General features: G+C 40.0%; 1 protein-coding gene across 1 annotated transcript in view; it reads left to right on the top strand.

Moving 5' to 3' along the window:
• NAGLU (N-acetyl-alpha-glucosaminidase) overlaps nucleotides 1-18,106 on the top strand; it is a 361,395-nt gene extending 343,289 nt beyond the window's left edge. Inside the window, exon 6 of the mRNA XM_073608285.1 lies at nucleotides 16,297-18,106. Coding sequence (XP_073464386.1) covers nucleotides 16,297-17,489 — 1,193 coding nt within the window. The 3' untranslated portion in view covers nucleotides 17,490-18,106. The remainder of the gene's footprint in view (nucleotides 1-16,296) is intronic.
• Nucleotides 18,107-19,050: the final 944 nt, after the last annotated feature.

The following is a 19,050-nucleotide window of genomic DNA, read 5'->3' as shown; positions in this document are numbered from 1 at the left end:
CGTCAAATGCAGCCACCTGTGCCCATTAAATGCAGCCATCACTTCACTAACCCCCCCCCCCCCCACAATGCACGGGCCACCACTGGTGCCGACAGTTCCTTGACATTCCTGTTTGCACCTTCCAGCACACTGGGAGTTAACAGTGGAATGTGCACAGGATAACCAGGGACCTGTCAGCACGGAGCGAGAGGTGTAAGACGTAGAGTACACATTTGTACTCTACTGTCTACTTACTGTTGTTAAAATTACTTTATTTTAATAAATGCTGTATTACAATGGATGATGTGCCCCGCCCCTCTCCGCTCTCCTCTCCGCTCTCCTGAGTCCTGACGTCAGTGGGGAATTCTCAGCCCTGCCTGCTGACTATAGCTATCGTATCAGAGGAGAGGCGGGCGGGGCTGAGAATTCCCCGCTGACGTCAGGACTCAGGAGAGTGGAGAGGGGCAGGACGGGAGTCACATGTATCGTACTACTGTGAAATTCAGTATGAAGTGACATAGTTTTTTAAAAAGCACATACAGCGGGGCACATCATCCATTGTAATACAGCATTTATTAATATAAAGTAATTTTGAAAAAACCCTCAGAACGCTTTCCCGGGAGGGGCGGGGCTAGTCGTCATGACGTCACCCGCAATCTTCCGTTCCTTATGCATCGATGCCGCATCGGGGACACCCGAATCACGATGCATCGATGCAACGATTATTTCAGCACCCCTACTCATTAGTTGAAAAAAGTGTCCACCTGCCTTTGAACGTACGTTTAGCAGCGTCCCGTGTACATGGGGCCTTAGGTGTGTTCTGAGCTGGTGGCCATTTCTTGCACTGCACAGGGACAAGGTGGTCTTGAGATACCCTCCTGCTCCACCATTGTTGGGTGGATAAGACAACTTATCTCTAGGACCCTGCTCCTAGGGACAGAGTTCCTCCTTTCCGTATCACAGCTCATTTCACCAAATGTGTTTGTTTTACATAGTTACATAGTAAGGTTGAATAAAGACACCAGTCCAACCTGAGTGTGGTTGCGTGTCTACAATTATCCCTATTTATTTAAGGTACCCATATGGCTCCGTCAATTAACGCAGCGATCCACACATACATTGCACCCTATCCTCAAGGGGCCCACAATCCAAGGTCCCAAACTCACATTCATATACTAGGGCCAATTTTGGACAGAAGCAAATTAACCTACCAGCATGTCTTTGGAGTGTGGGAGGAAACCTCAGGCAGGTAGTGTCGTGGTTGGGATTCGAACCAGCTACCCTTTTTACTGCTAGGCGAGAGTGCTACCCACTATACCACTGTGCTGTATGGGCATCAAGCATCATTTAACCAAGTGGTTTTTCAGACCTCTGCTCATGTGAGCTTTGGCCACAAGGTGCTTCAAGCTGTCAACTGAGCATTTTTGTGGGTCTATTGGCAGTTCTGTTTGCAATGTCGCAGTTTATTGCTTGGGGACATCCCATTGTCAGCGACTACAGCCCTGTGTCCTGTCCTATACTGTATGATTAGGATAAAGGGAATTTTGACTTGCCTGTAAATTCTTTATCTTCGAGTACAGGACACAGGACTCTCCCCTCTGTTTCTGTGGTTACTCTTTATTGCATGGGGATATCCCATGGTCAATGACTACAGCTCTGTTCTGTATGGTTACTATAAAGGGAATGTTGGTTTACCTGAAAATTAGTATTCCTCTTTTTTGTTATGTATTGCTTGCCAAAAAACTGGAGACTCACTGACTGGGTGGGGTTATATGAGGGTGCACTGGGGAGCAGCCCTAGCCAAGTTCTTTGTCAGTGTCCAATCACATGAAGGTAGACTGCATATAACCCATACTCTGACTCCAGTCCTGTACTGTATGCCAAGATATAAAATTTACTAAAGTCTTGTTTTGTTTTTTTGTTTTTTTATGCAGTGGTTTTTGATCCTCCTCTTCTCAGGTTCCTCTTCGGCGTTCCTGGCTCCTCCCTCCTGTTGAGTGCCCCCATAGCAAGCAGCTTGCTTTGGGGGCACCCAAAGCGACCTGCAGCTCTGTGCATTAAGATAAAAAAAAACCTTCTGCCTTTACAACCACTTTAAGGTAAATCTGAACTACAGGTTAAAAACTATTGATGAGGACATCACAGTGCGAACTCTAGCTGATGTACTTTAGAAATAGGCTTCGAAAAAAGCCCAGTATAGTGGAAACCTGCCAGAGCGAGGAATGAGGAAAGTATAACCCCTTATTCCTCTTCCCCTAGACATAACGAGCAATTTAACCCTTTCAGCACAGGGGATTCTGGCTTGAGTGGGATTTTAACAAGCTTGAGCACTCAGTTCTGTTCTACTATTTTATTTTGGTGATAGGAATGCTTTTAATAAACCTGTCACAAACAATGTATAATTTAAAAAAATATGAGATGAGAAATGTAAAGGGGTACGGGCATTGGGAAGACATTAAACTATGTACTGAGATAAAGTATGCTCTGTGTTATGTGTAAACTCCCTACTAAAAGCAGAGTTCTCCAGGACCAAAAAGAGGAAGCGCATTCAGGCTTTTTATCATGTAGTATTATGTTACAGTATCTTACAAAAGTGAGTACACCCCTAAGTGAAAATGTCCAAATTGGGCCCAAAGTGTTGATATTTTTTGTGGCCACCATTATTTTCCAGCACTGGCTTAATCCTCTTGGGCATGGAGCCCACCAGATCTTCACAGGTTGCCACTGGAGCCCTCTTTCACTCCTCCATAACGACATCACGGAGCTGGTGGATGTTAGAGACCCTACGCTCCTCCACCTTCCATTTTGAGGATGCCCCACAGATGCTCAATAGGGTTTAGGACTGGAGACATGTTTGGCCAGTCAATCACCTTTACCCCCAGCTTCTTTAGCAAGGCAGTGGTCGTCTTGGAGGTGTGTTTTGGGTCATTATCATGTTAGAGTACTGCCCCCCGGCCCAGTCTCCGAAGGGAGGGGATCATGCTCTGCTTCAGTATGTCACAGTACATGTTGACATTCATGCACTACAGGAAGGGGGGGGGGGGTAAAAATACCCAGGAGAATGAAACAGATGGACTTTGTAGGCACCAATCATAAAAATCTATGTAAACTTTTATTTATACACAGATTTAAAAAGAATCACATAAACGTAAACATTTTTTAAAAAACGCAGTACATTGCGGAAATTGGTATTATATGTCACTACATAAATGTATGAGAATGGATCGGGGAATAGCCCCTATACCAGAGGGAGGGATAAACCCCTTCCGTTCCCATTAAATAACCTCAAACTGATATAGCTTGGTATGGCTCTACATGTTTCGCAAATTTGAATGCTTCTTCAGGAGCTTGTTTGGGTTACCTGTAATGGGAAATAATAGAGAAGGACATACACCAAAAAACAAACATACAGTAGCATATTAATATTATTTTTGCATAAAGACTTTTCAGTAGTGCGTCTCAATCAGAACCACTGAGTACCGTGAGGAAGCGATCCCAAAGGCCCAAGATTCAACACGCATATGGTGACCTGTGATAACATGCGGGGACGTGTCTGGTAAAGAGATTTATGTTAGAATATTATTCCAAATTCATAATTCGGCACTTATAGGTGTTATATTATATTCATGGCAAGCTTGCAAAATATATTTGGTTTTATGATTAATCATGATAAATAGAGTATGTGTGAATGACCTTGATCAATAGATTTGACATGATTCTTCTTCTAAAGCTGAGCATTGCTGGATTTTTCTGGTGTAGCCAATTTGAGTATGACATTTAAGGTATCTTGGTGTAGAATGTCATGAGAAGACAAAAATAGACACGTGTCCACATAGCTAAAGGAATATACATTGTGGATTATATACTGTTGAGTTAAGTTAGTTTGTAGTTCCAATCATATTAATAAGTACTAGTATATAGTTACTTAATGTAAAGTTGATAATATGTGTTCATATTATATAGATGTTTGGTTATATGACATTACATGATCAGCATATTACTTCAAATATGGAGTGTTACATGTGGGCTTGTCAATCATATGCCATATATGACTATGAGTGCATACTGAAGCTAGCAGAAATGAATATGTGCCATACAAGGTTCTAAGTTGGTGTGAGGTTATGACGTTCACACGTTCACATGTAACATATAAAGCCAATGCTTCCATATTGAAGGGGCACACAGACACACAGACAGACACACACACAGACACACAGTCATTAGGATAGATGATACTGACATGTACACAAGATACTTTGATAAGTTGGGACAGCTGTCAATTCTGCCAGAAGACTAAGAACGTCATTTCCTGTTTCTTCTTGGAGGACACACACACAGCATGGAGAAAGACAGCAGCCATGAAGCATACATGCTTTCATAAGCTTATACAGCTTTATAACTTTTTATTCTATTTCATATATTTTTACCCACACTGTACTGAACTATTATATTTTTTTACATTGTATTTATGATGCCAATTGTGTGACAATAAACTCACACTTTGTTTCAAGTCAGTTTGGCTATCAATGCTATTCATCCAGAAGCGCCTCTGAGATACAAGAATATTAGATATTAATAATATTCTTCATTTTGGCGAGCCAGACAGTTCCGTCATTTCTCAATTTTTACGGAAATCTCGATCCTTGCTGAGGGGGGAGAGATTAGCGCAGTTTTGCGAATATTCAAGTCTCGAGAAAAAAGACGGTTCAGAACCTATCAACCAAGAGGCGTTTGTGTTGCATCAGATGTGGACAAGAGGTCCAAGAAACTGAGACGGTTGAAGACGAGAAATTCTTCTAAATACGGTGAGTAAAAGTTATGGAATTTATTGATGAAATAGCGAGAGAAAGCAAGCTAGAGTTTAAAGATGTGTCTTTATATCCAAATGACAGTCACTTGTGGAGATATATGTACAATGAATGCTTAAATGCCAATACACAGATTGATAAATCCAGGTTCACTGTACATAAATTACGTAAGAAAATAAATAATGTATTAAGCTTAGTGAGAATATTTAACAAAATGATTATTAATGTTGATTTACCTGCTAAAAATGTGTGTACATTACAGCAGACAGAATGTAACACTGTACAGAACACAGGGAAACATGAAAATGTGTCCCAAGATTCTCTAAGTTGTCCAAACTGTGAGATTTTTTGTAATTATATAGAGAATCTTGAGGAACAAATTGACTCCAAAACAAATCTTTTGGAAAAACTTCAGAATGACAGTAGATTGACACAGATTGCTGTAATAACTACAGATGACAAAAAGACTGAATCTAAATGTAAGCAACAATCCTCTTATATTCCGGAAAGTTCGGATATGGAGAATGTTGATGCTACGGATGAAAAAGAAATGAAACATAAAAACTTATTATGTAGAACTGCAAAACTAAAGTTGCAAATACATGACCAACTTATGAAAGTTTTAAAAGATTTTCCTATTTATGACACTGAGGCAACTGTATTTTCCAATTGGGATTTATTTGAAATGTTTGCGGATCGTTTTAATCTGTCAAATGATCAACGCAATTACATATTTCAGTTGTGGGTTCCTGTTAATTTCGCTAAACGAATTAACACACCTGTTATTGATGACGAAGGTCAGGAAAAACAAAATGACGCGACAGATAGACTGCGACAATTATTGCTATGTATGACCGGTGAGCAAATACCGACCATAGAAATGTTAGATCTTTTACAGACTACTGCAGAAGAAAGTCCAATTGACTTTAGAATTAAATTTTGCAAGGTTTATCAAATGATATTTGGAGTAGATGATGACAATGACCCAGGTTTAAAAATAGCTTTCATAAAAAAATTTAAATACCTTGACCCAACTTCAGTAGCTATAGCACAGGGACGTCAAAATTTAAATGATATAGTAAGTTTTATTGATAAAATTAGGAGACAATTGAATCAAAGCAATCTCACACATGAGATAGCTATAATTCAATGTGACAAAAATAGTCAGGCTGCAGACATGTCAGAAACGACAGGTCTTGGCAGGAATGACAAGGACAGCTGCAGACAAGTGAGGCAAGGAGAGCCTATCACGTGTCTTTACTGTCATAGATCTGGCCATATGAGAAAACATTGCTGTAAATTTAAGAGAGACTCACAAATAAAAACTAAAGATATAGAGAATGAAAAATCAGCTTTTGTAAAACCTGTTTTTTCATGTCAAGATAACATTTTGACTGAATTGCCTTATGCCACTGAAGTCAAACAGATCAGTAATTTGACTGTTATCAGCAGTTCAGACAACGCTGTCACTGAAAGAGAGGGTTTATTGCCATTGCCAAAAATAGAATCACATCGGGATTCAATTTCTCTGCCATTACAATATGTAGCACCAATTATTTTGGATGAGAATGGTAGGCCTTATATACAATGTTTGCTTAATGGTAAAAACATTAATTGTCTCATTGACAGTGGATCTGAGATTAGCCTTACCAAAGAAAACATACCTGTGAAACCAAATTCTCCTATGTGTAATATAGTGGGTTTTAATAATACAAGTAATTCCACTGCTAGACAGGTATCTAATGTAACATTTGAAATACCTGGATTAGTAAAAACTAACATTAACATTTGGGTATGTCACAAAGCAGAGAATATACTCGGCATTGATGTAATCAATGAACAAAAATGGGTGATCGATTTGGCTAATAAAAGTATTTGGAAAGATCCATCTAGGCCCAAATCAGTACTTATTGATCCCTCTGTATACAGTAAAGTTGGTTCCATTACCAATATGTCTACAGAACAAAAATGGCCTGATGTTGATGGTAATTGTGCTTTAAAGGAAGTGGTACAACGTTTTCCAAGTTTGTGGTCAAAGTTCAAAAATGACATTGGAACTTTGAAAAATACTGAATTGAATATTGAGGGAAAAGATCCAGAACCCCTTAATCAGTATGAGTTACCACTAGAATCAATTGGTCCACTTTCTGCCATTATTCAAGAGTTTGTACAACTTGGAATTGTAAAGAAAGCTAAATCAGTGGTAAATAACTGTATTTGGCCTATCAAAAATACTGATAATTCATATTCTTTATCAGTTGACTTAAGGACATTGAATAAACATATCACAAATAACCCAGTTCTTCCTGATAAATCTAACTTAAAGTTAAATTTGAATGCTGAGGACAAAGTGTTCTCTGTATTAAAAATTATGAATAGCCATTTTTCCCTTTCTTTAGCGAATAGCAGCCAGTACAAATTCGCATTCACATTCAGAAAAGAGACTTATACGTTCACTCGATTAATACCTGGCCTAGGTATTGGTGATGGTATAGTTCATGAATCTATAGCAAAAATACTTTCAAAATTTTCTAGGCCAGACTGCATTTGTCAGCATGTGGATACGATTTTGCTGAGTACTCAGAATATCGATGAACATATAGCTCTTTTGTCTGAGTTGTTTATGATGTTACAAGCTGAAGGTTTAAAATTAAACACGACAAAAGTCCAGCTGATGAAAAGTCAAGTGAAATACCTTCACATGCAAATTAGTCAAGGAAAGAGACAACTGTTGCAAGAAACAGTTAGAGAGATCACTGCAATCCCAACTCCAACAACTCATAAGGCATTGCGTCAATTTTTGCATAAAATAAATCATTGCAAAGAGTTTGTACACTGTTTCACAGAAAAAGTTCATCCACTATATAATCTTTTGAGAAATAAAGGTAATATAGTTGACCAATGGGGTCCAAATGAGAAAAATGCTTTTGAAATGTTGAAAAAAGATTTGCAGAATGCTCCAGCATTAAGTACAATAGAGGTTTGTTCTGAAGCATCTTTTGTTTTGAAAACTCATGTGTCTGAGAATGCCATCTCAGTAACGTTGTCTCAATTACAAGAAGGTAAAGAGAAAATAATTGCCTATTTCTCCAGAGTTTTATCATTTTTGGAAAAAACTTTTGAGTCAGGTGTAAAGCAACTGCTAAGTGTTTACTATGCAATTAAAGCTACAGAGAGCATAGTGAAATCAAACAAAATCATTGTACAGACACCTGACTGCTCACTAAAAGGTATTTTTGAGGAAGATAGTTTTAAAGAATGTCGTAAAACATATCCTCTATGGTTCAGAGCTTTATCATCCAAACACATTCAGATAGATGTAAAAGGAAGACATCTTCAGGAATGTACACCAGCACATGTTTATACAGCTGTATCTGAGGAGTCTTTATCTCAGGTTTCCAGCATAAGAACAGAGAAGGACATGGAGCCAGTATTTGTTACTGCAGAACAGTCTAACACTAGAGTAAGAGCTTCAACACAGAATACAGTTACGCACATTTCTAATTTTTTAGAGATGAGAACAACGGCATAGTCCATTGTCATCTCTGGGTGGTACAAAACTTTAATTTTGTTTGTGAAAACAGAGATTTGTATCATGACCAAAGGAGGTGTTGCGTCCTGTCATACCTAAACTTCACCGTACATATGATTTATAGTTTAGGTCATCTTAGACAGGATAAGGACAGTACATTGTCATACAGAAGTTCTCTTTGAAGGAAAATATAAGATAGTGTTATTTTACATATAGTTTAACAAATTCACAAAGTTATTGTCTCATAATGTTTTAACATTTGTTGGAAAAAAGTTACAAGAATTTAATGAAAATATTTTATGCCTGATTAATGATACTGCATTTCTTTTACAGAAATGGCATCTAAAATCACATAAATATGGAAGATAACAAGTTCATATGAAGAGCAAAGAGAATATCAGGAAAATTCAAAGTTAAAGAAGGAATCCTCTAGGGAAGAATATTGGACAAAAGATTTATACTTTAGATTTATGACTGTTTTATCTTATTCAACAAGAATTTTCTAATCTAACAGAACTTGAAGAAGAAATTTTAAAGACATTTCATGAAGAAAAAATTAATCAGAAGAAACTTTATCTACTATAGATAAACAATTTGGGACTCAAACATTTGTCCATATACATTTTTTGATAATCCGATTATTCTGATATTAATGTTCATATTATGTTAGGATTATCATTATTATTTTTATTTATTTTTCCTTATTCATATATTTAATATTTTTAGGTAACAACTGCACACTCATTCTAGTTTATAGAACATCTTTTGTTCATAACTTAAGAAACATATCACTCTTAATAGAAATATGGAAAGTTAAGACAAGTTTTAGAGTGTAAAGTATATTTCCAAAGAGCTAAAATATTATTTGAGCACAAATATGGAAATATATTATTGCATTATTTATTTTAATAATAATAATAATTATTATTATTATTATTAATAATTATAGATATGAGTCATCAATTATGTTATACATTTTTAAATTCTATATCATCATTTTAAGATTTTGAATAGATAGATCTAAGAGAAGTTAAAGTAAAAAGAAAAGTGATTAGAAGGAGAGTTATTTCTAGCTGCTTCAGTTCTGAGGAATATTGTGTTCAATCATTTGATACAAGGATGTATAAATGTGACACGAATGATGTTATGAATGTATTAGAATATTTTGATATGATTAATCATAATTCAGGGGGGATTGTTAGAATATTATTCCAAATTCATAATTCGGCACTTATAGGTGTTATATTATATTCATGGCAAGCTTGCAAAATATATTTGGTTTTATGATTAATCATGATAAATAGAGTATGTGTGAATGACCTTGATCAATAGATTTGACATGATTCTTCTTCTAAAGCTGAGCATTGCTGGATTTTTCTGGTGTAGCCAATTTGAGTATGACATTTAAGGTATCTTGGTGTAGAATGTCATGAGAAGACAAAAATAGACACGTGTCCACATAGCTAAAGGAATATACATTGTGGATTATATACTGTTGAGTTAAGTTAGTTTGTAGTTCCAATCATATTAATAAGTACTAGTATATAGTTACTTAATGTAAAGTTGATAATATGTGTTCATATTATATAGATGTTTGGTTATATGACATTACATGATCAGCATATTACTTCAAATATGGAGTGTTACATGTGGGCTTGTCAATCATATGCCATATATGACTATGAGTGCATACTGAAGCTAGCAGAAATGAATATGTGCCATACAAGGTTCTAAGTTGGTGTGAGGTTATGACGTTCACACGTTCACATGTAACATATAAAGCCAATGCTTCCATATTGAAGGGGCACACAGACACACAGACAGACACACACACAGACACACAGTCATTAGGATAGATGATACTGACATGTACACAAGATACTTTGATAAGTTGGGACAGCTGTCAATTCTGCCAGAAGACTAAGAACGTCATTTCCTGTTTCTTCTTGGAGGACACACACACAGCATGGAGAAAGACAGCAGCCATGAAGCATACATGCTTTCATAAGCTTATACAGCTTTATAACTTTTTATTCTATTTCATATATTTTTACCCACACTGTACTGAACTATTATATTTTTTTACATTGTATTTATGATGCCAATTGTGTGACAATAAACTCACACTTTGTTTCAAGTCAGTTTGGCTATCAATGCTATTCATCCAGAAGCGCCTCTGAGATACAAGAATATTAGATATTAATAATATTCTTCAATTTATATCACCAGTAGACTCAAGGGGGGTAGTGAGCTAGAGAATCCCAACTGTCCAAAAAAGGGGGGGTAATAATAACCAATGTACATCTGTGGTAAAACCGGAACATTCATATGTAGAAGCGAGCATAAGGCAAAACTAGATGGGGGGTGGGGGTCAGGGAGGGAAAGAAAGAGAGAGAGGCAAGGAAAGGAAGAGAGAAAGGAGAAACCAAAAAGGGGGAATAGACAGAGGAACTGGGATATAGCAAGTAATGTACCAGCCAGAGTAAATGGATCCGTCTTCAGATCAGGTAGAGGTTATGGATAATTGAAAAGCCATGCATTCAGAGACAAAGCCTCCAATGACCAAGGTGCATAAGGGAATCCAGAGACTAATCTGAAGATGTAGATAATATCTAATTAGCCAATATTGAGACCAGCTCCTTATAGTGTGCCGTTATACCAATAAATCAAATGGCATAAACAGATCCTCATATACATGCTAAGTACAGGTATGCCTATAGGGTTAAATAATTGCACATGAAGGACTGCTCCTACTTTGTAGGGTAATACAGGTGAGCAGGTCTGGTAAACAGCATAAATCAGCTACTTGCTTGTAAACCTGGCACAAAATAGATCTTGACTAACATGGCTGCAATAGAGCTCTGATCCTATCCCAGCAAGGAGCTATCTAATAAGCTCCCAGGACCGCCATCTATATTAGGGAGTGAGAGAAGCATCAGGTTTCATCTAGTTGCACAAACAGAGTACAGCTACAGAGCATTTAGTTTAGATTTGTATAAATCCAGCATACTCTTACCAGACAGCTTGTTTTGTTCAACAGGTGACACCCAGGCATCAGAGCACCATGGAGGGTAGTGGCGTGGTATAAGGCTGTTACTGACAGCCTTAAATACACGTCCCAATCAGGTGTGTAAGACATGCATCACCTGATTCGGCCGAACAGGAGCTGCGCACGCACTCACATCCCATCGCACATGCTCAGTGGTCAGACAGGCCTCTGTCATGGAAAACGATGTGAGGAGGGAGAGCAGTCCTATAGGTAATAGATCTATGAGCTCCCCCTAGTGGTTCCTCCTAGATACAGCGTGTAAAGCGCTGTAAAGGCTGGGACCAACAGATGGAAAGTCTGGAGATATCAACGCACACATCATGGAGTGTGCATTGTAAATCCAGGGGGAGAGGGGTAGATCTACACCGAACGCCGCAGACACCATCCCCCAAAGAGCAAGGGGAGGGCATAATGCGGCTTACCGGCCGCACATGTGATCCAGACACCAGCAAGTTGATAGGGACCGGGGTCAGCTCACCTCAGTACTTGTAACTGGCCTGAGACGCAAGGCCAGTCTACATGATTAAAATGTTCGTTACCATGAAGGGAATGACTCCATTCATGGTGATACAACTTACAAATGCATACTAATAGTTAATGCTGATAGAAGAAATACAATACGCATATACATTTTGCAAATAACAGTGTGATTACAAGTTTGCGATTTCCTGCGATTAAACAATACTTAAACTCAGTAAGACCACTAATATCCATACACAACACTAGCAAAGGGTATAATAGACTGTGTTTAGCTGCAGAAGTGCCAGTGATGGGCGGAGCAGTGGACAGGAGGATCTCCTGTCCTGAAGAGGGAGGGGCCAGTGGATTGATAGTGCAAATTTCTAGGGACTATGGTAAACTGCGTGTTACCTAATTGCTATAAATCATTCCGCCTTAGTTGGTTGTCATATAGGTCAACCTTAAATTTTTATCCAAGAAAGGATTTATAGGATTGTACTTCGTTAATGCCTGGCCACCGTGTGGCATTCAGGCGTTCAATCCACTTGGCCTCTTGTTGGAGTATCCTCCTGTCCCAATCACCCCCCCTTGGGTCTTGAGGAATTACTGCTAGGACAATAAAAGTCGCAACAGAGGTGTCGAATCTGTGGCATAAATCGAGATGTCTACTAATGGGACTAAGCATTTTCCCATTTGTTGAGTAATATACGTGGTCACGTATCCTTTGCCATAAGTGGCGGATGGTCTTACCCACATAGAATATCCCACATCTACACGTAATCAAGTATATTACACCTTGGGTGTCTCACCGTTGGGCAATTGGAATTTGTGGCCTGTGGATACCCAGGGGCAAAAAGAGCAGTGTCCGCAAGTGTATATACCCATTCTATTGGTCGTTTGAGCCTGTGAGGATGCAAAATGGCTCCTAGTCAGCTTATCACGCAAGGATGGTGCTTTTTTAAAAACGATCTCAGGGTGGTCACTGATATATTTCTTTAGGATGGGGTCCTCAGATAAAATATGCCAGTGTTGCTGTAGTATATTGCGTAATTGGTACTGTTGGTGCGAGTATTGTGTGATGAATTTCGTTGTTGAATGTTCCTCCCCCCTGGGTTCATTGGAGAAGAGGAAGTGCATTTCTAGATTGGTCACAGGCTTTATTAAAGGCTTTGCGGAGTAGGGACTTGGAGTATCCCCGTTTAAGGAGACGTTCCCTCAGTAAGTCCACATGGTGTTTGAAATCATTATCAGTAGTACAATTCCTCCTAGGGCGGATGTACTGTGCATAGGGGATACTTCGTACCAGGGTGGACGATCAGCATTAACTATTAGTATGCATTTGTAAGTTGTATCACCATGAATGGAGTCATTCCCTTCATGGTAACGAACATTTTAATCATGTAGACTGGCCTTGCGTCTCAGGCCAGTTACAAGTACTGAGGTGAGCTGACCCCGGTCCCTATCAACTTGCTGGTGTCTGGATCACATGTGCGGCCGGTAAGCCGCATTATGCCCTCACCTTGCTCTTTGGGGGATGGTGTCTGCGGCGTTCGGTGTAGATCTACCCCTCTCCCCCTGGATTTACAATGCACACTCCATGAGGTGTGCGTTGATATCTCCAGACTTTCCATCTGTTGGTCCCAGCCTTTACAGCGCTTTACACGCTGTATCTAGGAGGAACCACTAGGGGGAGCTCATAGATCTATTACCTATAGGACTGCTCTCCCTCCTCACATCGTTTTCCATGACAGAGGCCTGTCTGACCACTGAGCATGTGCGATGGGATGTGAGTGCGTGCGCAGCTCCTGTTCGGCCGAATCAGGTGATGCATGTCTTACACACCTGATTGGGACGTGTATTTAAGGCTGTCAGTAACAGCCTTATACCACGCCACTACCCTCCATGGTGCTCTGATGCCTGGGTGTCACCTGTTGAACAAAACAAGCTGTCTGGTAAGAGTATGCTGGATTTATACAAATCTAAACTAAATGCTCTGTAGCTGTACTCTGTTTGTGCAACTAGATGAAACCTGATGCTTCTCTCACTCCCTAATATAGATGGCGGTCCTGGGAGCTTATTAGATAGCTCCTTGCTGGGATAGGATCAGAGCTCTATTGCAGCCATGTTAGTCAAGATCTATTTTGTGCCAGGTTTACAAGCAAGTAGCTGATTTATGCTGTTTACAAGACCTGCTCACCTGTATTACCCTACAAGGTTGGAGCAGTCCTTCATGTGCAATTATTTAACCCTATAGGCATACCTGTACTTAGCATGTATATGAGGATCTGTTTATGCCATTTGATTTATTGGTATAACGGCAAACTATAAGGAGCTGGTCTCAATATTGGCTAATTAGATATTATCTATATCTTCAGATTACAGTCTCTGGATTCCCTTATGCACCTTGGTCATTGGAGGCTTTGTCTCTGAATGCATGGCTTTTCAATTATCCATAACCTCTACCTGATCTGAAGACGGATCCATTTACTCTGGCTGGTACATTACTTGCTATATCCCAGTTCCTCTGTCTATTCCCCTTTTTGGTTTCTCCTTTCTCTCTCCCTTCCCCCCTTCCCTTCCCCCCCTCCCCCCCTTTCCTTGCCTCTCTCTCTTTCTTTCTCTCCCTGACCCCCACCCCCCATCCCCCATCTAGTTGTGCCTTATGCTCTCTTCTACATATGAATGTTCCGGTTTTACCACAGATGTACATTGGTTATTATTAACCCCCCCCCCCCCCTTTTTTGGACAGTTGGGATTCTCTAGCTCACTACCCCCCCTTGAGTCTACTGGTGATATAAATCTCTTTACCAGACACGTCCCCGCATGTTATCACAGGTCACTATATGCATGTTGAATCTTGGGCCTTTGGGATCGCTTCCTCACGGTACTCAGTGGTTCTGATTGAGACGCACTATTGAAAAGTCTTTATGCAAAAATATTAATATGCTACTGTATGTTTGTTTTTTTGTTTTTTGGTGTATGTCCTTCTCTATTATTTCCCATTACAGGTAACCCAAACAAGCTCCTGAAGAAGCATTCAAATTTGCGAAACATGTAGAGCCATACCGAGCTATATCAGTTTGAGGTTATTTAATGGGAACGGAAGGGGTTTATCCCTCCCTCTGGTATAGGGGCTATTCCCCGATCCGTTCTCATACATTTATGTAGTGACATATAATACCAATTTCCGCAATGTACTGCGTTTTTTTAAAAATGTTTACGTTTATGTGATTCTTTTTAAATCTGTGTATAAATAAAAGTTTACATTGATTTTTATGATTGGTGCCTACAAAGTCCATCTGTTTCGTTCTCCTGGGTATTTTTACCCCCCCCCCTCCTGTTTTCTAAGACTTAAAATAGGATGTTGGCACTGCTCTACATATGAGACCTCCACAGTCCATCCTGTGATGAGATCTAATAACCCTCCAATCATTCATGCACTACATGCTACAGCACTCAATGAACTGTAGTTCCCCAGTGTCGGCAGCACTCATGCAGCTCCAGACCATGACATTCCCACAACCATGCTTTACTGTAGGCAAGACACGCTTGTCTTTGTACTCTTCACCTGGTTGCCGCCACACACGCTTGAAACTATCTGAACCAAATAAGTTTATATTGGTCTCATCAGACCACAGGACATGGTTCCAGTAATCCATGTCCTTAGTCTGCTTGTCCTCAGCAAATTGTTTGCGGGCTTTCTTCTGGGACAACAGCCATGCAGACCAATTTGATGCAGTGTATGGTCTGAGCACTGACAGGCTGATCCCCCACCCCTTCAATCTCTGCAGCAATGCTGACAGCACTCATATGTCTATTTCCCAAGGACAACCTCTGGATATGACGCTGAGCACGTGCACTCAACTTCTTTGGTCGACCATGGCGAGGTCTGTTCTGATTGGAACCTGTCCTGTTAAACCTCTGTATGGTATTGGCCATCGTGCTGCAGCTCAGTTTCAGGGTCTTGACAATCCTCTTCTAGCCTAGGCCATCTTTATATAGAGCAACAATTCTTTTTTTCTGATTCTCAGAGTTCTTTGCCATGAGGTGCCATGTTGAACTTCCAGTGACCAGTATGAGAGAGTGAGAGCGATAACACCAAATTTAACACACCTGCTCCCCAGTCACAACTGAGACCTTGTAACACTAAGAGTCACATGACACTGGGGAGGGAAAATGGCTAATTGGGCCCAATTTGGGCATTTTTACTTAGGGGTGTACTCACTTTTGTTGCCAGCGGTTTAGACATTATGGCTGTGTGTTAAGTTATTTTGAGGGGACAGCAAATTTACACTTATACAAGCTCTACACCCACTACTTTACATTGTAGCAAAGTGTAATTTCCTCAGTGTTGTCACATGAAAAGATGTAATAAAATATTTTCAAAAATGTGAGGGGTGTACTCACTTTTGTGCGATACTGTATATGGACAATTATATAATTGTAACTTATTATTTATCCTTCTACAGTGGATCCTGGAGCCATCTGGATGTTGCAAGGCTGGCTATTTGTTAATAATCCAACTTTCTGGAGGCCGGTACAGATTAAGGCCCTTCTTCATGGCACACCAATTGGTAGAATCATAGTCCTAGACTTGTTCGCAGAAACTATTCCTGTTTATCAATACACAGAGTCGTTTTATGGGCAACCGTTCATTTGGTGCATGCTGCATAACTTTGGTGGGAACCATGGTTTATTTGGAAAAGTCGAGAGTATAAATAAAGGACCCTTTGATGCATTGTTGTTCACCAACTCTACTATGATAGGAACAGGACTTACCCCTGAAGGCATTGAGCAGAATGACATGATATATGAGCTGATGAATGAAATTGGTTGGAGATCCATGCCTCTCAATCTCCCTGAATGGATCTCTGATTATTCTGACAGACGTTATGGCCAGAAACACCCTTATGCACGGGCTGCATGGCAGTTGCTTCTAGGTAGTGTGTATAACTGTACTCAGAACTGGAAGGATCACAATCACAGTCCATTAGTTAGACGCCCATCTCTAAAAATGAACACAGGTTTTTGCTACAATAAAATTAACCTTTATGCAGCTTGGCAATTATTTCACAATGCAGCTTCTTCTTTGGCAAATAGTAGCACTTTCCTCTATGACTTGGTGGATGTTACCAGGGAAGCTATGCAGCTGCTGGTTACTGAATATTACCAGGAGATTAAGACTGCATATATAAATGAAGATCTAGAAAGAGTTATGACAGCAGGTGGCCTGATGGTGTTTGATCTCCTGCCTGAACTTGATAATCTGCTTTCCAGCCAATCCCAGTTTTTGCTTGGTCGATGGTTAGAGTCAGCACAGAAAACAGCCAGCACCAAAGATGAGGCTATTCTGTATGGCATGAATGCTCGTAACCAGATTACATTATGGGGTCCCACTGGCAATATTTTGGACTATGCCAACAAGCAACTAGGGGGGCTAATTAAAGATTATTATAAAGAGCGCTGGAGTCTCTTTCTGTGGTACCTAATTGAGAGTCTTAATACGGAAGTACCCTTCCAGCAAAGCAAGTTTGACGAGGCTGTGTTCACTGTGGAAAAAGGATTCACCTATAATGGCAAGACCTATAGTTCTACTCCCACTGGAGACACTATTGCAATAGCCAAAAATATTTTTATAAAGTATTTTCCAAAAAAACAATAGAAATACCATCCTAGATGATACAATACCGTACTTGCATTCAAAAGAAAAACAGACAATTTAAGACAATTTAAGCAGAATTTTGGGATTACTAAGTCTTATTTTTATTATTTGATAATGTTTCATGATTTAATAAAGTCAAATGCACTGAACTTTGCATTGAGAGGTGAAACATAAAATATGCATAAAAGCAAACAGATCAAACACCAGACACATTTGTTACAAACAATACAACAGACTTTGAACAGTACTGTTTTTCCAAACTCGGGGTACAAAAACTATAAATATATTATAAATATATATATATATATATTTAAATATATTCCTTAATGGCCATAAATGTATAATACGTCTTCGTGCGCACCAAAATAACAGAGACATCACTATGCTGCACACATCCTGTGCAAAAAAGGGAGGTACCCAGAAGGTTTTCCCACTACAGGCTGGTGGATACAAGACCAGGCTACCCCACGCATGGATGGGGAGCAGCAGTGACTGTTTTTTAATACAGGAAGTCCCTGCTCAAAGAAAGTTTCACCCTAGATCAGGGGTAGGCAACCTTTGAGTGGTGGAGATCTACCTAAACAACATGGAAGAGGTCAGAGATCACTGGAGTGCAGGGCCCTTTTTTTATATAAAAAAAAGTCAGCAATTTTACCCATATGCAGAGCGGGGACATGGCAGTGACATACTCCTCTGGTGTGCTAATCCCCGCTAGCCCTCCTCCCCTGTCAAGCCATCCCATATGATATCAGGCACGGTCTGTGCCACTCTGAAAGGGGGGGAGGAACACAAATGTTCCTGTCTTACTAATGGAGGGTCAGTAAGATGGGGAGTTAACTCAGGCTGGTTTGGACATGAGTTCAATCCAGCCACAGCGATCTCTCTGGGAAGTTGTCAAAGCCAACAGCCATTCGTAGACAGGGAACACCTCCGCCACCTGTGATTGGCTGTCGGCTTTGACAGCTTTCTGTCAGGATAGCTCAGGTACCTTCGACATGTTGATGACCCCCACTGTAGAGGATCCCTGGCAGAATCAAAACTATTGGGCATATCTATGTCAGATTCAACTGGGGAAAGTGGTGGGGGATATTTTACACCTCTGCGATCAGAGGGTGCAACCAGTTACTGAAGAGTAGGAGGAATGTGCACCAGAGGGTAAACTGCAGCTATAAAAATATCACTCCCCAGGAATACTCTTGTACCAGCTTGGGAAATATGGCCACTATCACTGCAGGCAGAGCAGAATATTTACAGATGTTTGATGTTACTGTGTCTGTCAGCAGAGAAGAAAATCTGTTGCATAGGAGAAGGAAAGCTGTCTGCCTGACATTTCTCCACAGCGCTTCACAGCTGATTTTCACATCTCTGCCTTGCTGTGTGGGGTGTCCCTAAAGCAACTGTTGTGAGGAGAGAAGCAGCCCCGTTAAATTCAAAGAGTGGCTTGGCTAAAACAGAGCCCAGCCACCAGAGAACAGTAGGAACACAAGACGGGGTTTCAAAGCCGACAGCCAATATAAGTCAGGGAAGTCTCTTCCGCCTGTGAATGGCTGTCGGCTTTGTC

This window comes from Aquarana catesbeiana, linkage group LG12 (assembly GCF_042186555.1).
Source record: "Aquarana catesbeiana isolate 2022-GZ linkage group LG12, ASM4218655v1, whole genome shotgun sequence".
In the NCBI taxonomy this organism is placed as follows: Eukaryota; Metazoa; Chordata; class Amphibia; order Anura; family Ranidae; genus Aquarana; species Aquarana catesbeiana.
Note: the sequence above shows the minus strand (reverse complement) of the source record. Positions and strands in the feature narration are given on the sequence as shown.